Here is an 18,740-nt window from a genome sequence, read left to right on the forward strand (position 1 = left end):
GTCAGAATTCAATGATCTGGGCTCTTCTCATTATTTTTTAAAACTTGAACTGTGGAAGTAATGTTACCAGATCAGATTTCACATTTTATCCTGCCCATAAGTGACTCCTAGACTTTAAAATAAGGAAAAATGCCACCATGACGAGATTCAACCACAGAGTTTTTGGGTCTCAAATTCTAGAGGAACCAGCATCCAAAGCCATTGCTTTCCAGTAATCTGGCTTTGTCACAATCCTTATAAATCCTTGAAAACATGTTTCATTGTCCGCATCTCTGATACTTGCAGTCTCCACCAAATCTAAGTGACCTTGGACTGCATATCTTGAAAAGAAAGATGACAAAAATTCTGGCATAGCAGCTTCATGACACACCAAATTTGTGTGACTTTCTCTGCTTCTATGGGTAGAACAGGTAATTTTCTCTGTTTCTATAGGTATTGATAGGCAATGTCCAAATTGTAAATCTTCGCACCTTCACACCAAATCTTTTCAAAATTAAAGATGCTAATGGAGAGTGTGTAGGGTGGTCCAGGACACCTGTTAAATAAGGAGGATCAGGCTTTTTCAATTTTGTCCAACTTTCACCACTATTTTCCTTCCAAGAACTAAATGCAACCCCAGTTTTGTTAGCACAGAGATGTCTTTAGGTTAGGGTTAGAGCTGATGCGTCACATCTGAATGGCAAGTCTTAAACCCCTTCAGAAAAATACATCATTATTCCAGCAAGAAGGTCTGGACTTTTCTACTGGCCAAACGCAATCCATCTCTCCCAAAAGGGAGCCATGCATCAGGTGAAAATTAAAGAGTGTAATTTAACCTCCGGTATCTTGGATCACTCTAGGTGATCAGTACAGCACATCTGCCTATTTTGTTGGCATTTTTGTTGTGGTTTTTTTTCCATGCCACTGATTTAATGGTGCAAAAATAATCAGAGATGCTTCTCTTCCCTTTGTATGTTGGGGGGTCTACATCAGTTCCAGGGTCTTGCCCAGCCAGCAATCCCATTGCTCTGAGAACATGATCAAAAACGAGGGGTGATCATTAGACTATATTAATACAGAAGGGTCCAGGGGAGCATCAAGTCCAATTCAGCAGATTGTACCAGTAAATTTTGGTGTGGGAAAGAGAAATGCTACACAAATGTAACAGGGTCACCCTGGGATTCCTTGTACTGAAACATCATTTTACACAGAGGATATATATATATATTTTATATATATATTTTTATATATATATTCACACACACGCGCGCGCACACACAAAAAAAGTCTTTGATAGGCTTTCTGTGTTCTAGTAAAAATACTTGGCAGCTGCAATCTGTGAGACCAGAACTGGCTTTTGTGCTGCCTGCGATGCCCCACTCAAATTGTCTCTCAAAGGCAGACGCTTGTATTTATCTGGCAGGTTGAGCTAGTGCCTGCCTGAGACAGAAATAACCTCCCATTGGGACACACACAGAGCTCGTAGATTTTTTGCCTGGACCCTGCAGAAGAGGAAGATCCTTGAGGCAATTTAGGTAGTTTGATTTTTGCAGAATTCAACGTTATCTGAAGTCGGAGGGGGGAGAGAGAGAAAGAGAGAGAGAATTAGTGAAGAGCTGTTATTTTTTGATCTTGTGTTTAAAGACGCTTCCTTTGGACAACTCAGCTGCTGCAAATACTGGGTAGGCGAGCGTATTGCACTGGGACCGTCTGATAAATCTGGGTGAGCGTATGATCTGTCGTTACCATGAGCCCCTCAAGACCTCCAGTTTGTTTCTGCTAATCTACCCACCGTGGGTTTTTGGCTTCTAGGGCACCTCTGTGTTTGGGTTAACCCAACCAGAGGTAGGTACCACACCGCTAAGTGGGGAGTGCGTATGGATCACGTCTACACGACGACTCCGCTCCTCCACTGGGGCTTCGGCAACTGCGATCCCATTGCCAGTTATGCTTGCAGGCTCACAGCACTGACTTTTATGTGTATTTTATGTATACATGTAACACTTTTATTCATATTAAAATTAACTTAAATGCTGCCACAGACCTGAATTTCTCCTTGTAAAACAGATCATAAAGTGAACATGTGGCAGCTCTTAGAGACATGGCAGCTATAGGGGAGCACTCTAACATCACCGAGAAGAGCACAGTAAGATAACCTGCACCAGAATATTACAGGGCAACTGACAGTGTTTGCTCTTATCTTGCAATTACAGTGAGAGTCTCCCATTTTAGTATCCAACCATCTAATCTCCTGAAAGACACAGGTCAATATATATGCATTTTAAAAGCAAATTAGTGTGAAAAACATTAAGTCAACTGCTTGCAGTAGTGAAATGCCTTGGATTTCAATTGTAGTACATTAGGTAGGGATTTTTTTTTGTATTTTTGGAGGGGGTTTTTGTTAACACCCCTGGTCTGGGTTTGGAATGTCTTAAAATGCAAATGTTTAGAAATAACAGGAATTGCAATAAAAATCCCATTCTATTTATTACACCTGATACTAAGATAGGAAAATGTTAGCTTATGTTGGAGCCCTGTTGCTGGGAGGTTTGTGTTCAATGTGAAGCTCCTCCTGCCAAGGCTCTCGGTGGGTTCCCCAGTGGGAGCTCCTCAGCCCCTCCTTTGGTGTCTTCCATGATTGTGGCGGGCAGAGGGGATGGGAGCCATGTGCTCATGTATTTTTGAGACACCAGGAGAGGCTTAACTCAACACCTATTTTACTTCTGTTCTGCGTTATCAGTTTTAGCTATTCTCTCTTCCTCTTTGGAAGTTTCCCCAGTGCAACAACCTGTGTCTCCTAATGTTCCCTTTCTTTCCAAAATGAAAACATCAGCTACAAAAGCTTTTCAGATCAATAACGGTGAATTAAGCTCTTCTTATAGAAAAATGTATGATAAAAGATTTAATTATGTCGGCCAAGTAAATCTTGTTTTAAAGTGACAAGGAAACAAAGAATTTAGGAGCACCGTGTATTTTACAGCTGCATAAATCTGCCTGAACAACAGATGCTATTATCCAAGCACTTTAAAAATAATGAATTAGCCTTTGCCACAGAGTGAGGCTCGTTTGCATATGATGTGTTCAATCACTGCTAGCAGAAACTAGGCTAGGAAGGCCTGCTTCACCAGTGCCTTCACACCAGCATTTCAAATGGAGTGGCTTGGTGACTCAGAAGGCTACAAATCTGCAGGGGATCTGTGCCGTGGTTTGTTTTTGCTGCAGGGTGTGACATCCTTCACTTACCTCTCCATCTTTGGATTCCAGCCTGAGCTCTGTCCTGCACGTGGCTTTCAAGCTGCCGGCCTCGGCGTTGATCTCAATGCCTTTTGGAGCCTCCATCACCAGCGCGCGTGTAGGCGACTCCAGTCTGTAACAGAGAGGGGAGTTACAGAGCCCGGTGGGTTGAATATTCACACTTAATCTCAGGCTGTCGCCTTGCACAGCCTGACTGCCCCTTGCACAGCACCTTTGGACCTGCCGAGGCTCAGATCCATGCCTGGTTTAGCCAGTGGAAAGCATTCATGCACGGTGTGGTAAAACACATCACAAATCCAATCTGCTAACATTTCACATCAACTTTGCTATGCTGTAAATGCTGGGACAAGATGCAAGGTGCAGGAGCCTCCCCCATGATCAGCTTGCTCATATGCAAGATGTGAGGGTTTGGAAAGGCATAAGAAAATAAGTGAAAAAAAGAAAGGCTGAAGACCCCCAAATTCCTGGTCTCCGCTCCTGCGCTCACATCCCACTGCTCACAGTCTGTCGGTGCTTCAACCCCTCCTAACCCTGGGAACACCATACAGGGATGGGACAACCCTGTTACAGCACTGCCTAACACAACCAAATCTTTTAGTTCAGGCAAGTGGGGTTAAAGCTCTAAGATGTAGAAGCACAAGGTTCAGTTTTCCTTGCTGATTACCCATTCGTCGGTCTTGTATTATACTTGTCTTTTCTTTATAAGTCTTATAGCTTTCTATATTGAAAATGATAATAAAAAGCAATTCTCCCTCTTTGGGAGGGATATTCCTCTTTGGGAATACCCTCTTAGTTGATTTTATCACCATTTGTTTACCCTACCATCACAAAATCTAGACTATGATCCCCCCAGGCGATGCAGGCAGGCGGAGTGGAACAGAAACTCCTCTGCTTTGGCAGCTTCGGGCAGGCAGCGCTGACAAAACCAAAGCACAAGGGCAGGACACCACCACCCAGCTTACTTGGGCAGCTTTTAGGATGTGCTTGCATTACTGCAGTGGCACGTCAGCTGTTGCTCTGCTCTTCATATATAATCCTTTGTGCAAGTAAAATGCATTCTTAAATGGACTCCTGCTGTACTGAGACAACGTTACAGGAGACTGAGGGAATTCGGCTGTATTTATTGCAGCCAAAAGCTCAATAAAGCAAAAGGCACAGTTCCCTCTGTGTGGCACTTTTCAAGTTATGACTTTCCCTCTTGTTGGTGTCTTCATATTGCTGCTTTTTGAACACCTTTCCCTCAAGACCCCAAACTCACCCGTAATTTCCTGGCTGACTCAACTAAATCTAAATTTCAGGGAAGAACTGAGGCATAGGCAGCCCCAGGAGCGAGCGTGGTCTCATGGTTAGTAGCCTCTGCACAATCTTCCTGAGCTGCTTTTCAGTTGTTCTCTGCATGGAAGGTACATCTTACATAAACCTTCTTCTGATCCCTCCACTGGTATCACCCCTTGGCTGGTTCCTGTACGAGGAACCTAAGGTTAAGACTGCTGCTACTCACTTTTTTTCTTTTTTCCTGATTGAATTGCAGAGTGCACGGAGGAGAAAAAGCTTGCAAAGAATGATTGACATTAAATAGTGCTGCCTGGGATATGATTCCCTCTGACCTTCCAATTGCAATAACTGACTTCCCAATATCTGTTAGAATTTCTTTATGGTAAAAATAGCCACAGCACAGCACCTTGGGCTCTGGCACATGCACTCTGGTGGCTTTCATTACGGTGGCTTAACACGCTGTCTGCCCCACACTTTCCCTGGAGATTTCTGCCCAGGGATACAGGACACTCTCATCCTTGGTGGTGCAGCTCACGAGCTGGTATCTATCCCAAAAGATGAAGGATGCTCTGCTTGCACTAAGCCCCCAGGATCTGAGCTGGGATGCACACATTCCCTCCTGCTGCCTCTGCTCCAGAGGCAGGATCCTCCGGAGGAGAAGCAGAGAGCTGAGACCGGTGATGTCTTAAGTCACTGTAGCTAAATTCACCAGAGGATGTGTTCAAACGCCAAGACAGCTGAGCTAATCTGAGGATAAAATAATTCCTAAGAACCATGGCCAGGTGACTCCTCAGCTCTTCGACATCCTGGTGACTCTTCAATTTCTTTGATGTCTTGGCTGTCTCAGTACATTTGTTCATCTGTTAATCTTGTAGCTCTTCTGCCCACTGAGAAATAAATCTTTTAAGTGCAAAACAGTGTTCAGACACCACAGTGCAAATGCAGTCAGTTGCAGCAGCAGCAGCTCTCGATTCCTGCCCTGGACCGGAGCAGCCTCCCAGTCCCACACAAGTGCTTTACTGGAGAGTGTGGAGAGCTGGGAAATCGGTGAATGTCTTCCCATGGTGGGGGGTGATCAATAGGGACCTTCTCCTTGTGTATCTTCCCCTGCGCAAACAGGTCCCCGTAACATCAAACTGAGTTAAATTCATGCTTTGAACAAGCTACCAAGTACCTGGGTGTCCACTAGATGACATTGTCCTAAAGTTTTAGTCTCATTTCATATCTAACAAAGTGACTGAGTTGTCCTCCCTCCTCCACCCAATGAAAACCTACAGGCAGAATAACAGCATCTTACAAACGCTGACGAAAACCCATGCAATTAGACACATCCTAAACCCTACAGAGCGTCTTGCCTCATGGAGACACAAATGACCCTCTCAAGCACCTCCTGATAGTCCACGGTGTAAAGTGGGACAAGTACACAGCGCTGGGGCTTTTCTGCTGCTCCGTAACCCACCCCACTCCCTGCAGCACCACCTGTGTTTTTTTAAGTTAGCTGAGCTGACCCCTACTCTGTCATCCTACATCACTAGCTCAGACAGCTGCAATCTCCCTGAGATGCTGAATTAATCAAACCCCAACCCTTTTATGTTAAAAACATCATTTTGAAGCCCAGGATTTATTTTTTTTTTTTAGAACCTTAAAACTATGGAAATGGGTGCAAATACTATAACAGCAAAGTGCAGCACTTCCAATGACTAGAAACTTGGGCTTGCAGCCTGCATGGTTTTGTACTTGGAGGCTGGCTCCTCTCCCTCTTACATGTTCGATGTTGGTGTAACTCCATCCGTTTGCATGGGACTTTTGTCCCAGTTTATGCTACTGTAAATGAGGACAGAAAAGCCATAATGCAATTTTCCTTAGCGTTTGAGGGGCATATGATTGTAAAGGATTTAATTTGGTTACTTTCTGATATCCTGAATGAATCCCTGAGACACCTGTCTTTAAACCAGGAGCTGAAAAATCTATGCAAAGCCAGAGAAAGCAGTTGAAGAGTTTATGCTCTAGGGGGTTTGAGTAATGTTTACCGAATACTTTCATTTGAAGCAAGTGTTTAAGAGACACTCTGCTTTTAAACCTAATTCTGTCTTCCAGAGCAGAACCAATTTGGAGACTAATAATGAAAGAAAATGATTTAGCGATGAACAGATAATTTGTTCAAAATCAACATTTGTTTTCCAGTGTGATACTCTGGAGCTTTCAGTAGGATTCACATCTCCCGGTAAGGTGTAAGCCCGTACTTACAGCAGTTGGCTGGAAAGCTGGCTGCATGAATATAGATTGTTTCATTATTTGCTCCTGCTCTTGAATTTTCCATCCCAGCAATTGGCACATAAGCCCTTTTTATCGATCATGGGTGCTGCTTATTTTTGCTCTAGTATTTCCAGGACCAGATTCTGACCTCTCTCACAGACCTGGGCAAGGAGGGTAAATTCACTGCTATCCACAGAGTTACAGCTTGCTACATTCAGGACTGAGACAAAATACTGCCATAAAATTGCTCCTGTCCCACCTATAGTCTCCTAGTAGGTGGATGAACAGACAGTCTTCTGTCTGGGTGATTGATTACCCACAATGTGGGTACCTCTCTTACAGATCCTAGGGTGTCATGTAAGCCCAAAATTTTAAAAGAAAAGACACAAATTACAGGATTTTCAGAACTATCAAAGTTCCCAGGTTCCACTTATTACAACAGGCGTTAGGTACTTTTGAAAATCCCATTGAGCACCTAAATGCCATAACAAATCTGACCCTTAATCTCAGTTCTTAGTTCTGCAACAGAGGTAACAGCACTTCCCAACTCCACAGGGAGGATGAGAAGATAAATATATTAGCGGTTGTGAAGCGGTTACATACTGTAATAACTGAGGCCAGGTAAGTACCATAGCCAAAGATAGACGGCTGGCAGATGGATAACTGATCTGTCCAAAGCTGCAATATTAGGCTCTTACCTTCATCAAAAATACTGTTAGTCTTGTTCCTCCCACTGAGCACACTCAGCCTGCATATCAATGGGTGAGATGATGTATGCCGGGGAAGCCTTTCTCCAGCTCACCACGCTTAATGGACAGTGCTAAATGTGCCTCTTAAGCCCTTTTACTCAAACCTATCACCGAAGCATCTCACATTTTAAAGAGAGGTGATGGCATGTATGCATCTCTGCATCTTGCAATGAACTCCTCTCCTGCTATCACTAGAAATTCTGCGCTCCTGGGAATCACCAAGGGAGCAGAATTTTCACTGCCATCCCTGCTTTGCTTTGAAAACTTCAGCAATAATTTAAAGGAGGTCAGCATATGAGTTTGTATTGTGGTTTCAGTGAAAGTCATTCTCTTGGAAATATCATTACTTACCCAGATTTCTAGTTTTCATTTCCTCCATCATAAACAGTCACATTAATCACTCCAGTACCATGGATTATATTTCCTTCTTGCCCCTCTCCTCACCCCCTCCAGGATAATGCATCTTTTTCCTTACTATTATGAACAGCCTTGTGAATTCGGGGAGAAGAGAGGGTATTACAGATGTGAAGGCAGTACCCCCAGCAGCTAGGGGCTGCTGATGTGCTTCCAATAAAGTGGACATAATTTCCTTAAAAGAATAAAGTTTAATGTGAATAATTCAGGGGCAAAAATGCTTGCCCGGGTCCAGTATTGATGCAAGCAGGACTTGCAACTCGTAGCTGGTACCAACGGCTGCAGCATGGTAGAGGGATGATCCTCAACAAGTGAAAGGAGTTAATGTGAGCTGGGGACCTATCGCTGCCGCTTTTAAATTATTTTTTTATTACTTTTTTAAAAATTATTATTAATTTTTACAAGGAATGGCCCCAAGCTTCAGAATTTCTTGACCCTAACAGGGGATTTTTCTGTGTGGGGCACAAACTTTGCTAGCAGTATGGAAATGGAAAGAGTGGTTTACTCTCAGGAGGTGAGGAGCATATGATGCAGCAGTGTGGTAACATGAGTTAATTTAATTTTGCTTAGAAACCTCTGGACTGAGAATAGAGCATGCATTACTGCAGCTGTAGCCCATTATTTCTAATGACTCTAATTATTTCTTATGGTATCCATCTGACCAGCTATAAGGTTTCACATTGAGCATAAAATTAGCCAATGTTGCCACTGTGCCTGCTTACATCTCATACAATTGGTAAATTATGCTAGCAAGTAAACGTAGAGCTCCATCAATTTGCCGGTAATGAACCAGTATCTCAGGTTGAAATTTGTTTTCAGTTTTAACTCCCTTGTTTCAATGAAATCAATGGGATCACCCATTCACAGGGACTTCTGCTTCTGACTTCATTATTTGTGTGTTATCTTATATATATCTATTCATAGAAGAAAACACAATACTTTTCTCCCTATTAACTGGAAGTTAATTAGCTTTTACTGAATTGCAAAGAAACAATGCTTGGTTTCTGTTTCTAGAATGTTTTTAAACTTTTTTTCTTTTTTTAGTTTGTCCTAGCCTTGCTTGTATTGGAACAGAAAAAGTTTGAGATGAGGAATAATGGGTTGGGTCTGGACTCACCTGGTGAAAACCTCAACTGAACATAAGTTCAAGCAAAGTCTTGTCATATCCCAAAGAGCCAAAGGCTCTGCCCTGAGCTCTACCCTTTGTCACTAGATTTCCTTCCTACTGGAAGAAAATGCTGTTTCACAAGAACAAAATGAACCAAAATATGCAACAACAGTGAGCCTAATATGAAACAGCAAAGAGCAAAAAAGGGAGATGGCCTGAGTACATCAAAGTGGGAGGTTAAAATCAAAATAGGAAAATGTACAATGTCTTTTTCCAAGATACCGTGATTTTCTCAAAATATGATGTACATGGCCCAGCACAAAAGCAGTAAGTACTCTGAGAGCTTACAGAAGAGATCATCACTAATAAGAAAAAATGTATCCTGTTATTTATTGCCTAGCATTGACATAAATCTTGTTTTCAATTACATTTTAATGAAACGTACCAATTACTGTTTGAATGGGGACATCTGATTACAGTCTTAATCAACAGAAATAAATCTTGCTTATGGAAGGTTTCCAGGATATTTTCTTTAGGAACATTAATTACAGAAGTAAACAAGGATATATTATTATCATGTCATCCAATTGTAAATCCTGCCTATCGCTGTAAATACTGTTTAGTTTGAGAGCTTGGATCACCATGCGGTTCCCAGTGTTTATGCTGCAAATCTAATAAGTGACAATTCCAGTACAGCCATACTCTGAAACAGATTTTTATGGCTGGTGGTCCAAAGCCTCAAGTAATTCCTATTATGATCTAGTGGACAATGAAAGAAAATTCTTTCAGCTATCATCCACAAACCATGCTTAATTCCTAAGGAAAATCCAATTAAACCTGTCAGAGACCTGACAGGAGCAGAGGTCTAATGATACTTATTGGAAATTAGAGTTTTCTAATTGAGCTAGAGATAAGTCTGGTTCAAATGGCAAGAGGTGCAGCAACTTGCTTCTCTGTATTTAGGCAACAGAGACTAAAGAGATTTTGTACAAAGCTGAGTCAAGAGAAAGAGAAAAAGGAATTGAGAAAATAACATGAATTACCCTTGTGCTTGACATTGTTCATAAGCTTTAATATTTCCTCGGATAGGGCGCCTAGTGAGCATGCTGCATGAACAGTCCTGCTCGGACTCTGCAAGTGCCGCAGTCCCTGATGGATGAAGGAATGGGCGAGGGTGTGTGTTTGCGGGTACATGGGTGCTTGCTCCATCCTCCCCTCCTGATGCGCTCCATCCATCAAGTCCTGGCCACTTCTCCGTGCTTTGGGTCCGCTAATTCAATCTCAAGCTAATGCCTTATATCTCATTTTACAACTTTCCTTTTCTCTCTTTTTTTTTTTTTTTTTTTTTTTTTAATAGTGCTCTTACAGCTGCAATACAAGAAGAAGTGCTTAATCACAAGAAGTGTAATAAATCTGCCCTGGTTTTCTTAACTTCAGCTTAGTGCCAAATGAACCAGTTTATATATTTTTCACCTACTTTCAGCTGTAGGTACTGTGTTTAGTGAACTTTTCCTAAACAGAGTCCATGATAAAACAATACTCTCCTGACCATATAATGGAAATATCTCAGTATCTCTTCAGAGACTACAACTCTGGCAGGAGGGCTAACTGAGTAACAGGAGCTGTTTGAAATGATTACGAAGCAGGTCAAAGCCAGCATTAGGAAGATGCTCAGCTAATATTCAAAGGAGATTTGAGTGGGTCTAGACAAAGCAGGAACAGGGGAGTTTGTAGGTACAATACTGGCTTCCAGCACTAAGCAGGTGAGAGCCAGCTTCCATTTTCCTCTGAAAAAAGTTATTCCTCAGCAAGAAGAAAAATTTGAGCATGCAGATTCTCCTGCCACAGCGCAAATTCCCTGTTACAGCCTTCCAGTACGCTCTGCCCTAACCGAGGCTTATTCAGAGCACTAAAAAGCAGTAAAGCTAGAAAAACATGGACAAATCAAAATACAACTGTAAATTCTTTGCCTACCACGCTACAACATGGGAATTGCTAAAGGGGATGTAATTATGCAAAGTTGTCCTAAATGTTTTAGGGTTTGGGTTTGTTTGTTTGGTTTTTTTTTTGACTTTTTAAGTAATTTCTGGAATGGCTTACAGGAAGCCAAATATAGTATTTAGAAGATAAAAACAGAGATCAAACAGAAGGTATCAAATTAATCTAGGGAGAAAAATGTACTTTGTAATACTATTGAGATCTAGTTTCATTATGAACTGGAGAAGTGGCGAAGGGTAAGATTGTCAAAGAAAAAAGTATGAGATTAATGTTTAACGAAGTGGAGGTATGGCTGAGAAAATTAAAATTATCTGGATAATTAAAAAACTCTGTTGCTTATAAATCACGGAAGGAAATTATCATAGAAATTGGGAGATAGTAAAAATGATGTGTGGTAAATACAGATGTGGTTGAAGATGATGTGTGTAAGTGGACAGGGAAGGGATTCGGGGATGCAAGATGAATTATTCCTATTTTAAGTGTAGAGATGACTACAACTTCCCTCTCCTCACCCAGTGTGTTGTGAGCAGATTGGTCTTGCTCCGAATCCCTACTGTGCCTGACAGACCCGAGCGGAGCGCTGCCTGCAGGATTACCTCCCTCCTGCTGCGCTCAATCTTTCAGCCTTAATTGATAAACCGGAACATCCAGAGCCATTAGCGTGCCATGTGGTAGGAAATCTCCACCTAACACGGCCTGGCTGCGGCCAGAAGAAGATGCTGAGTGGCCAGGGGCCACATCCTGAGCAGGCACAGTGCCACCGTGGCAGAGGTGTTACCAGCTGAGAGCCCAGGCGTGATTAATAAACCCATAGGGATTGTAGGTGAGACTGAGAAGACTCAGCCTGTGGAGAACAGCCCTGTACGGTTTTTTTTTGGTTGGTTGGACTCGATGATCTCAAAGGTCCCTTCCAACCAAGAAAATTCTGTGATTCTGTTAACCTGATCTCCGCCAGGAGCCAGCCATACGAGGCACTATGAAATACAGGAGCAGAGAGTCAGCTCTGGCTGGAGGAAAATCAAAGGACAGATGTCCCCTCTCCTGGCATGATTGGCAGTGGGACAGTAAATGACACGATCGCAGAGCAGGCTGAGTAAGAGCTCTGACTAAGCCATAGCACTGCTGCTGATGCCACTAGCTAGAACTTAAGCGCCTGTAATTACCTTTATTACAAAAAACCTCACCACCAAGTATCTCTTGTCACAAGTTACGTAGTCTGGGTCAAAACTGGTCAAGTAATGGTCTGGAAATTCCTTCGTGGCTGCGTGTGCTAACCAGAGGGCTTGGAGCTGCAGCACGGCCATGCCTCTGCTCCCGCGACCGCAGCTTCTCTGCGCTCTCAGCAAGGTAACGGGCTCCGTAGTTAGAGACACCTCATCTCATACCTAAACCACCTTTTGGCTTTTTTTGCTTGTCTGCTATACCTTGCTACGTAACTTACTGCAATAAAATAAAACAAATCGAAACAAAATAAAATCCTCTGCCTGTTGGGTGCATTAATGAGCACGCTCATTTCACACATGGAGAAAAATAATTACTTTTTATGTTACCATAATTGCCTAAACCACAAATCCATTTTTCAGAAACAAAGGTTGGGCTGGTGTAAGTTTCTAATTACAGGTTGAAAGCTTCTAATTAAAAGGCATAAATTGGAAGAAACCCTTTCAACCAGAAGTACAGAAGAGGCTGCTAAGATTGGGTATTATCTTGACGTACTGTCACCAAGCCAGGGAGGAGAAAAAGAAATAGAAGCAAAGCATTGCAGCTCTTCATCAGCGCCACTGACACCGCTTGCGACCTAATGTCTAACAAAGCGCTGCCACCACGAACACGGAGGAGATGAACACATCACAAAGTAGGTCTGTGGGGTCACCGAATTTCGTAGCAAACCTGAGCCCCTGGAGCGGGGGGAGGGACAGCTATACTGTAGCCTGGAGGTAACAGCCGAGGCTTAAATGGGCTTTTTCCTGAAGTTTACACTGGCTTCTGGAGGGTGGCAGGAGGACAAAAGCCACCCGGGTTAACCTAAAATTATAAAACCCAATGGAAAGATGGTACGTGAGCCAGCTAAAACTTGATAGATTAACCCACAAAATACTTGTTAACGCAGATATTATACATTGCTCTACTTTGGGGTGACTTCGGTGTGCAGTCAGTGGTCAGTGGTTGACCACTGGGTCAATTTGGGCCAACTCTCCACTACTTTCATGGCTTGCTCCTCTGCTCTGCTTTGGAAGACTGCACCATACAAAAATTTTATCATATTCTCCTGTTTTTCAGGGTGTTAAATGATCCCAACTGAGCAGACCAGCATGTCATCACTGACAGAGAAACCACTTTCTTGTGATAACCCGAAGTACTCAAACGAGAGGATTACTGGCAGGGGTGCAGTGCCATGCAAATATTGCAGTCATTACCATCAGTAGTTTGCACGCAGTCTTCTACATCAGAACTGCTTTACAAAGAGAAGAAATGTTGATCTAGATTTCCATTTTTTAAACTCTTTTTGAAGTCTATCTATCATGGGATTTTTACCTGCTGTTTGGTCAGACATAAAGGAAAAGGGTCATGTAGATTAAAATCTCACGTGGATAGCACACAGGTTCAGCCTACAGTGCCTTCTGCAGTGATGATTTACCTTTTCTCTTCTTCAGTGACTTTGTCCATTCCTTCTAAAAAGATTGGACTTAATCGTAAATCACTTACAATAAGAAATATAGAGATAACAAAACTAAAAAGGATTTGAAATGGTAGAATATAAAACCTGCTGGAAAAAAAAGGTTTGTCTGTATGCATCACACACTTGGTGGTGATATCCTTTGGAAACGTGCACACACTTGCCTAAGTGGATTTGAAGAGCTTATTTAGCATGACAAATTGGCTACAACCTGATGGCTATTTCTGAAAACCCATTTATAGACCTTCAGACAGTCATACTCCTGTGGCATATCCATTCATTGTACAGTCAATTTATAATGATTCCACCAAATTAAATCTTTATTAACAAACTTATTGACTCTGGCTTTGACTTTTTGTCCCCCCTTTTAATTAACTGCAGTAATGAGACAACCAACATCCAATAAAACTGATCACACATTTTGTTTAAAACCTGCAGTTTATTTCAAGCAGCTTCACAAAAAATGAAGGCTGAATTGCTACTTGCTAAATGTCAATTTTCACTCTCCGTTGAACTTTTTCTGAAACTTGTCAACCACAAATCTGTAGTCATTTTCCCGCTCTGGTCAGAGCTATATAGAGCATATAACTGGTTTTCAGTTACTTTTCATTTTTATGCAGAAGATGTACCATTTTCTGTCCCCAGTATACTTCACAAAATGGTAAATACGCATAAATTGTCAATCTAAAGGGATGCATATGCCAAAGTTGTGGCCTCTTTCACAGACACAATTTACACCAGCAATATCGTTGCATATCTGCATACTAAAGGTCACTGGAATGATCCAAACTCCTCCAAGCCACCCCATTATTATGCAGCGATACTGCACATTCCTCTTTTCAAATGTGCTGGGCTCCTGCTCAGAGTTGGGGAGATGTTTCACCCTCCAGACCACTCGTTCGCAGCCTTGCTCCCTGCTTAGAGGCACAATTCCTGTTTCCAGCTGCAATTCCCTGCCCTGCCCCTGTCCTGCTGCCTGGCAGACTCAAAGCAGCCTCACTTAACCACAAGTGCAGAAACATCCTTCTAGAAGCAACTATGACCATGCACGGAAACACAGTACTTGGCTGCAGTGAAAAGAAATACTTTTTACGTGGTCAAAACCCCTGGCAATCACTAAATTTGACCTAACTTTTCTTATATTCATTACTAGTTATAAAGCTGGGATAGCAAAGAGGGATCACAAAAGATGCTGTCTAGGTCAGGATACAGCCACTGAATAGGGTGATAACCAGTGCCTAGTATGATTTCTGGCATAAATCAGCCTGGAAGTCAGTTGCTCATTCCCGTATCAAACCTAGCTGAACTGAAACCTTGCCTTTTAGCAAGACAACCAATTTTTAATAAGCATCCACTGATTTAAGATCCCTCTCCACCCCTCCGTTATAGCACTGTTTTATAACCTATTTTGACAACTTGGAAAATTTTCCTGTGTACAACTTACAATGTGCAATAGAGAATGGAAATAAGTGAAAAACGAACACGTCTTCTCTCAAGAAACACCAAGACACTGCCAAGGAATGGGCAAGAGGACAGAGACTCAGAGAGGGGCCGAGTGCTCCTCCTGTGTGACTGGTTGCCGCTTTGGAACCAAGGAGTTTGGCAGGGCAATGGGAGGGATGGGGAGTATTTGAAGAAGTTCGTCTCAAAGCTCTTTGATCGTCTATAACTGAAAATCTTACAGCTATTTGAGATTTCCAAATAATTTCTTGTTTTCAAATATGCAAAGGAAAATAGGTTGGGAAATGGTGCAGAGAAGAAAATAAAGGGATTGTGTGGGTAGGTGGAGGGAGGAATGGAGCAGAGAGAGAAAGATACCAGGAAACAAAAAAAACCCTGACTTGCTGAAAAAGAGAGTACAGAGATTTCTCCAAAGGGACTACTTTAATTCTAGGAATAGGATGTTTTGCAAATTCTTAGCATCAGTTTATCTTCAGCTAAAAATCAAACTGTTTTCTGTTTATCTTTTACACATAATCACTCCTGAGTAAAACATATGTTTTAAGGTAAGGTTTGGCAAGCTTTCAAGAGACATGCTAGATGGTATTTTTCTTAGCTAAAAGAGAGGCTGAGCCTGGTGCTGGCAATTCACTGTGTGCTGGGAGATGACCATATTGGCACGAACCCACCTCTGCACAGGGCAGCTACATTCCTCTCCTCGTCCACCTGGAACTGGTGGGGACTGGGAGCTATGAAGCACTGCTGCTCACAGGCACTTGTCTCGAGAAGCTGTGACCCCTTCCCTTGGCTCTGCTTATGCTGTTTGATATGTGCCACCGTGCTATAGCTGGCATCCATGCTGTAGGTTGTTGACCTTGTTTGTTTTAAGGTATAGAAATCTGTTCTCCAGTTCCTTGGGTCAACCACAGCAAAATGAGAAAACGTTCCACGTTTCCTGACTTCCACAAGGTTCCTCCCATCTTTCCTTGGGTAAGTCTGCATTTTGACTGTAATAACCTCCCTTATATGACTTTTTAGCAGATAACAAAGAGACAATTACAGCTGCTAATGGAAGAGGTCAAATGGAGGTGATATGAAATGGATTAAAAAGAAAATGAACTGGTGTCAGAAAAGCCTCTGTACCACTCAGTGGCATAACCACTTCCTAGAACAGGTTTTTAGCTGGGAATTTCATTTCATTTTACTCTATTTTATTTTGATTTTCAAAAGAGAGGCAGGCAGGTAGGAGGACTGGCTTTGTGGTTGAAGCACTGGAATCCAATTTCCAGCCCTGTGATGAACTGCCTTTGTGACCACGTGCGAGCGCATTCCACGCTCCCTGGGTTTACTGCAGTGTAGCAGCAGTGGGGATGGCTCAGCACAGCCCAGGAGAAGTAATTCTCTTCAACACAGCAAATGATACAGGCAACTCTTTGCCGAGGATTTCTCCTAGTACCCAAAAGAACTCATCTGAAAACTTTCTCACAGCAGACTGCCACCTCTGCTGCAGAGCATGGCCCTGAGTTGTCACCTCCACAAGGAACTTCAGATGGTCCCGTGTGGTGAGAATGCCCCCATGTACACAGAGGTAACCTCACTGACTTCCCAAGTACTGCCTTTAAAAAAAGTCAATAGAGTTGCCTTGGAAACATAACATGGAAAAGGAAATTGGACCTTAAAATCAACCTTAATTCTTCCTTTGCATGGCCAAACAAAATAATAATAATGAAGAAACATTGCAAGAGAAAAAAATAATTGTGGTTATTTTACTGCCTTTGAAACCAACAACAATCACAGCTGTAAGGTGTAATTTTTTTTCCCTGGAATTCCTTGCTTTTTCTGAGTTGCCTGCACCCTCATGGTATTTCTCAACAGTCACATTAACACTATCTATTGTCTGCTTGGTAGGCAGCAGGAGGGAAAATAAAACAGGAAAGAACTTAAACTCTGTTTGGGTTCCTCCAGTGCATGTGGAATATGGACAATCATCTGTGGGTGGCCACCACTGCTAAAACCTTCCTGGTGAAAATTACCAACACGGTCTTCATCTGTGTCAGTACCCAAAGCCACCACCGAGTGGGTATGGTAGGGTTAACATAGGTTAGAAGTTAGGGCACGTTTCTCCCCTTCTCTTTAGAATGCTGGTGTGTTTCTGTTTTTTCTCAAGGATAAAGTGCGTGAGGTGTCTTGATTTCTACCATTCAAAGCTGCCAGTCTGCCTGATTTCCAAATGTGACCTGCATCCTGTAGACAGTGAAGTGCTATGTGCCATGGTCTCCCTAGCACAGGAAACACCAAAAATTCAGCATTTCTTGTAACACCCCATGTCCCACCAGCCAGGAGTGGCTAACTCCAGTTCCAGAATAGCGAATCCAGTCCTCACTTTGTGTCCCGAGGAAATGGTGACATTTGTGTCATGTCCACACACCACGCTGAGCAGCCACATTCAACACTGGACCTTGCGGTCTAAACCAGTACCACTACCCAGTTGCTAACGTTACTCAGCGTCACTGCTGGGATAAAACACTGGAATGAGTCAACCTAACAGATCACTTGTTTTGACACTGAGTATCAAGCCTGCCATATAGAGCTCAGAGAAATCTCTGTATCTGTATCACAAAAATACAGTAGAAAATTTCCTTCAGAGAAATTTCTTCAGTGGGAAGGAGGTGCTCGAAGCTCCTGTCCCTCCTTTCCAAGACGCGTAAGTAATAATCTCAGCATTAATGACTTGCAGACTTTCCCAATGTTTCCTTTCTTTTGTCACGATCAGACTTCAACGTTGCCCAGATATCAAAATACAGCTTTTCAAGTTGGCTCCAAACGTTGACCAAGACTTGGCTGCGATTTAGGAAGGTGAAGAACCAACAACCCCACACCCATGGCAGTACATCAACATGCTGGGGAAGTGTTCAATACTGCGAGCCCAAAGCTTCAAAATGGGAACTTTGGTGTTTTTTGAGCAGCTGTTGTAAAACGCGTTACTGTGTCCATGCAACATCCCAGCATCCCAGTTTATTGTGGCAGTGGATATTTGTTTTTCAAAGCAATTTAGAAGTGGATGAGAGGCAACAGGCTTTTCTCCTGCCTCAGCCCCTGCACTGCTGCACGCCACCAGAAAGGCAATTTCAGCGTGCCATGCCTGGTCTCCTTTTGTCTTGTTTGCTCAGGACACGGTGGGTGCAAGGACTCTCTCTTTTGCTGTCTACACAGCATTATGCACAGAAAGAACTCATTTCACCTACAGCATTTAGGAACTAATCCTATATAAGAAAATATTAGCCAAACATACTCTGGTTACCCAAACGCAATTAGCTGTGAATTGGAAGGGAAAATATTTAAAATAACAGGACCATTAGAAAAGACTGGACATTTCTAAGGATGTTTACATGCCTGCTGGCCTGTTTTCAAAATTCTGGTGTTGCATCCTCCTGTGCCCATTGCATGTGAAGGAGGTAACTGTATCTTATTTTCATGCAGTATCTGCTGCTGGATCTTCTGGCCAAAACGATGTTTGTTTGTACATAACATACCCCATTAACGCTCCAGGGAAGGAACCTATTGCATCCCTGGACTCAATAAAGCACGG

At 42.6% G+C, this 18,740-nt stretch overlaps 1 protein-coding gene across 2 annotated transcripts in view; it reads right to left on the bottom strand.

Moving 5' to 3' along the window:
* Positions 1–1,371: 1,371 nt before the first annotated feature.
* The window catches only part of SGCD (sarcoglycan delta), a 129,934-nt gene continuing 112,565 nt past the window's right edge, over positions 1,372–18,740 (bottom strand). For both annotated transcript variants that reach the window (XM_074155449.1, XM_074155450.1), the window contains 2 exons: positions 3,223–3,346; positions 1,372–1,545 (listed from right to left, as the gene is read on the bottom strand). In XM_074155449.1, coding sequence (XP_074011550.1) covers positions 1,372–1,545; positions 3,223–3,346 — 298 coding nt within the window. The remainder of the gene's footprint in view (positions 1,546–3,222; positions 3,347–18,740) is intronic.

This window comes from Numenius arquata, chromosome 11 (assembly GCF_964106895.1).
Source record: "Numenius arquata chromosome 11, bNumArq3.hap1.1, whole genome shotgun sequence".
NCBI classification, from domain to species: domain Eukaryota; kingdom Metazoa; phylum Chordata; class Aves; order Charadriiformes; family Scolopacidae; genus Numenius; species Numenius arquata.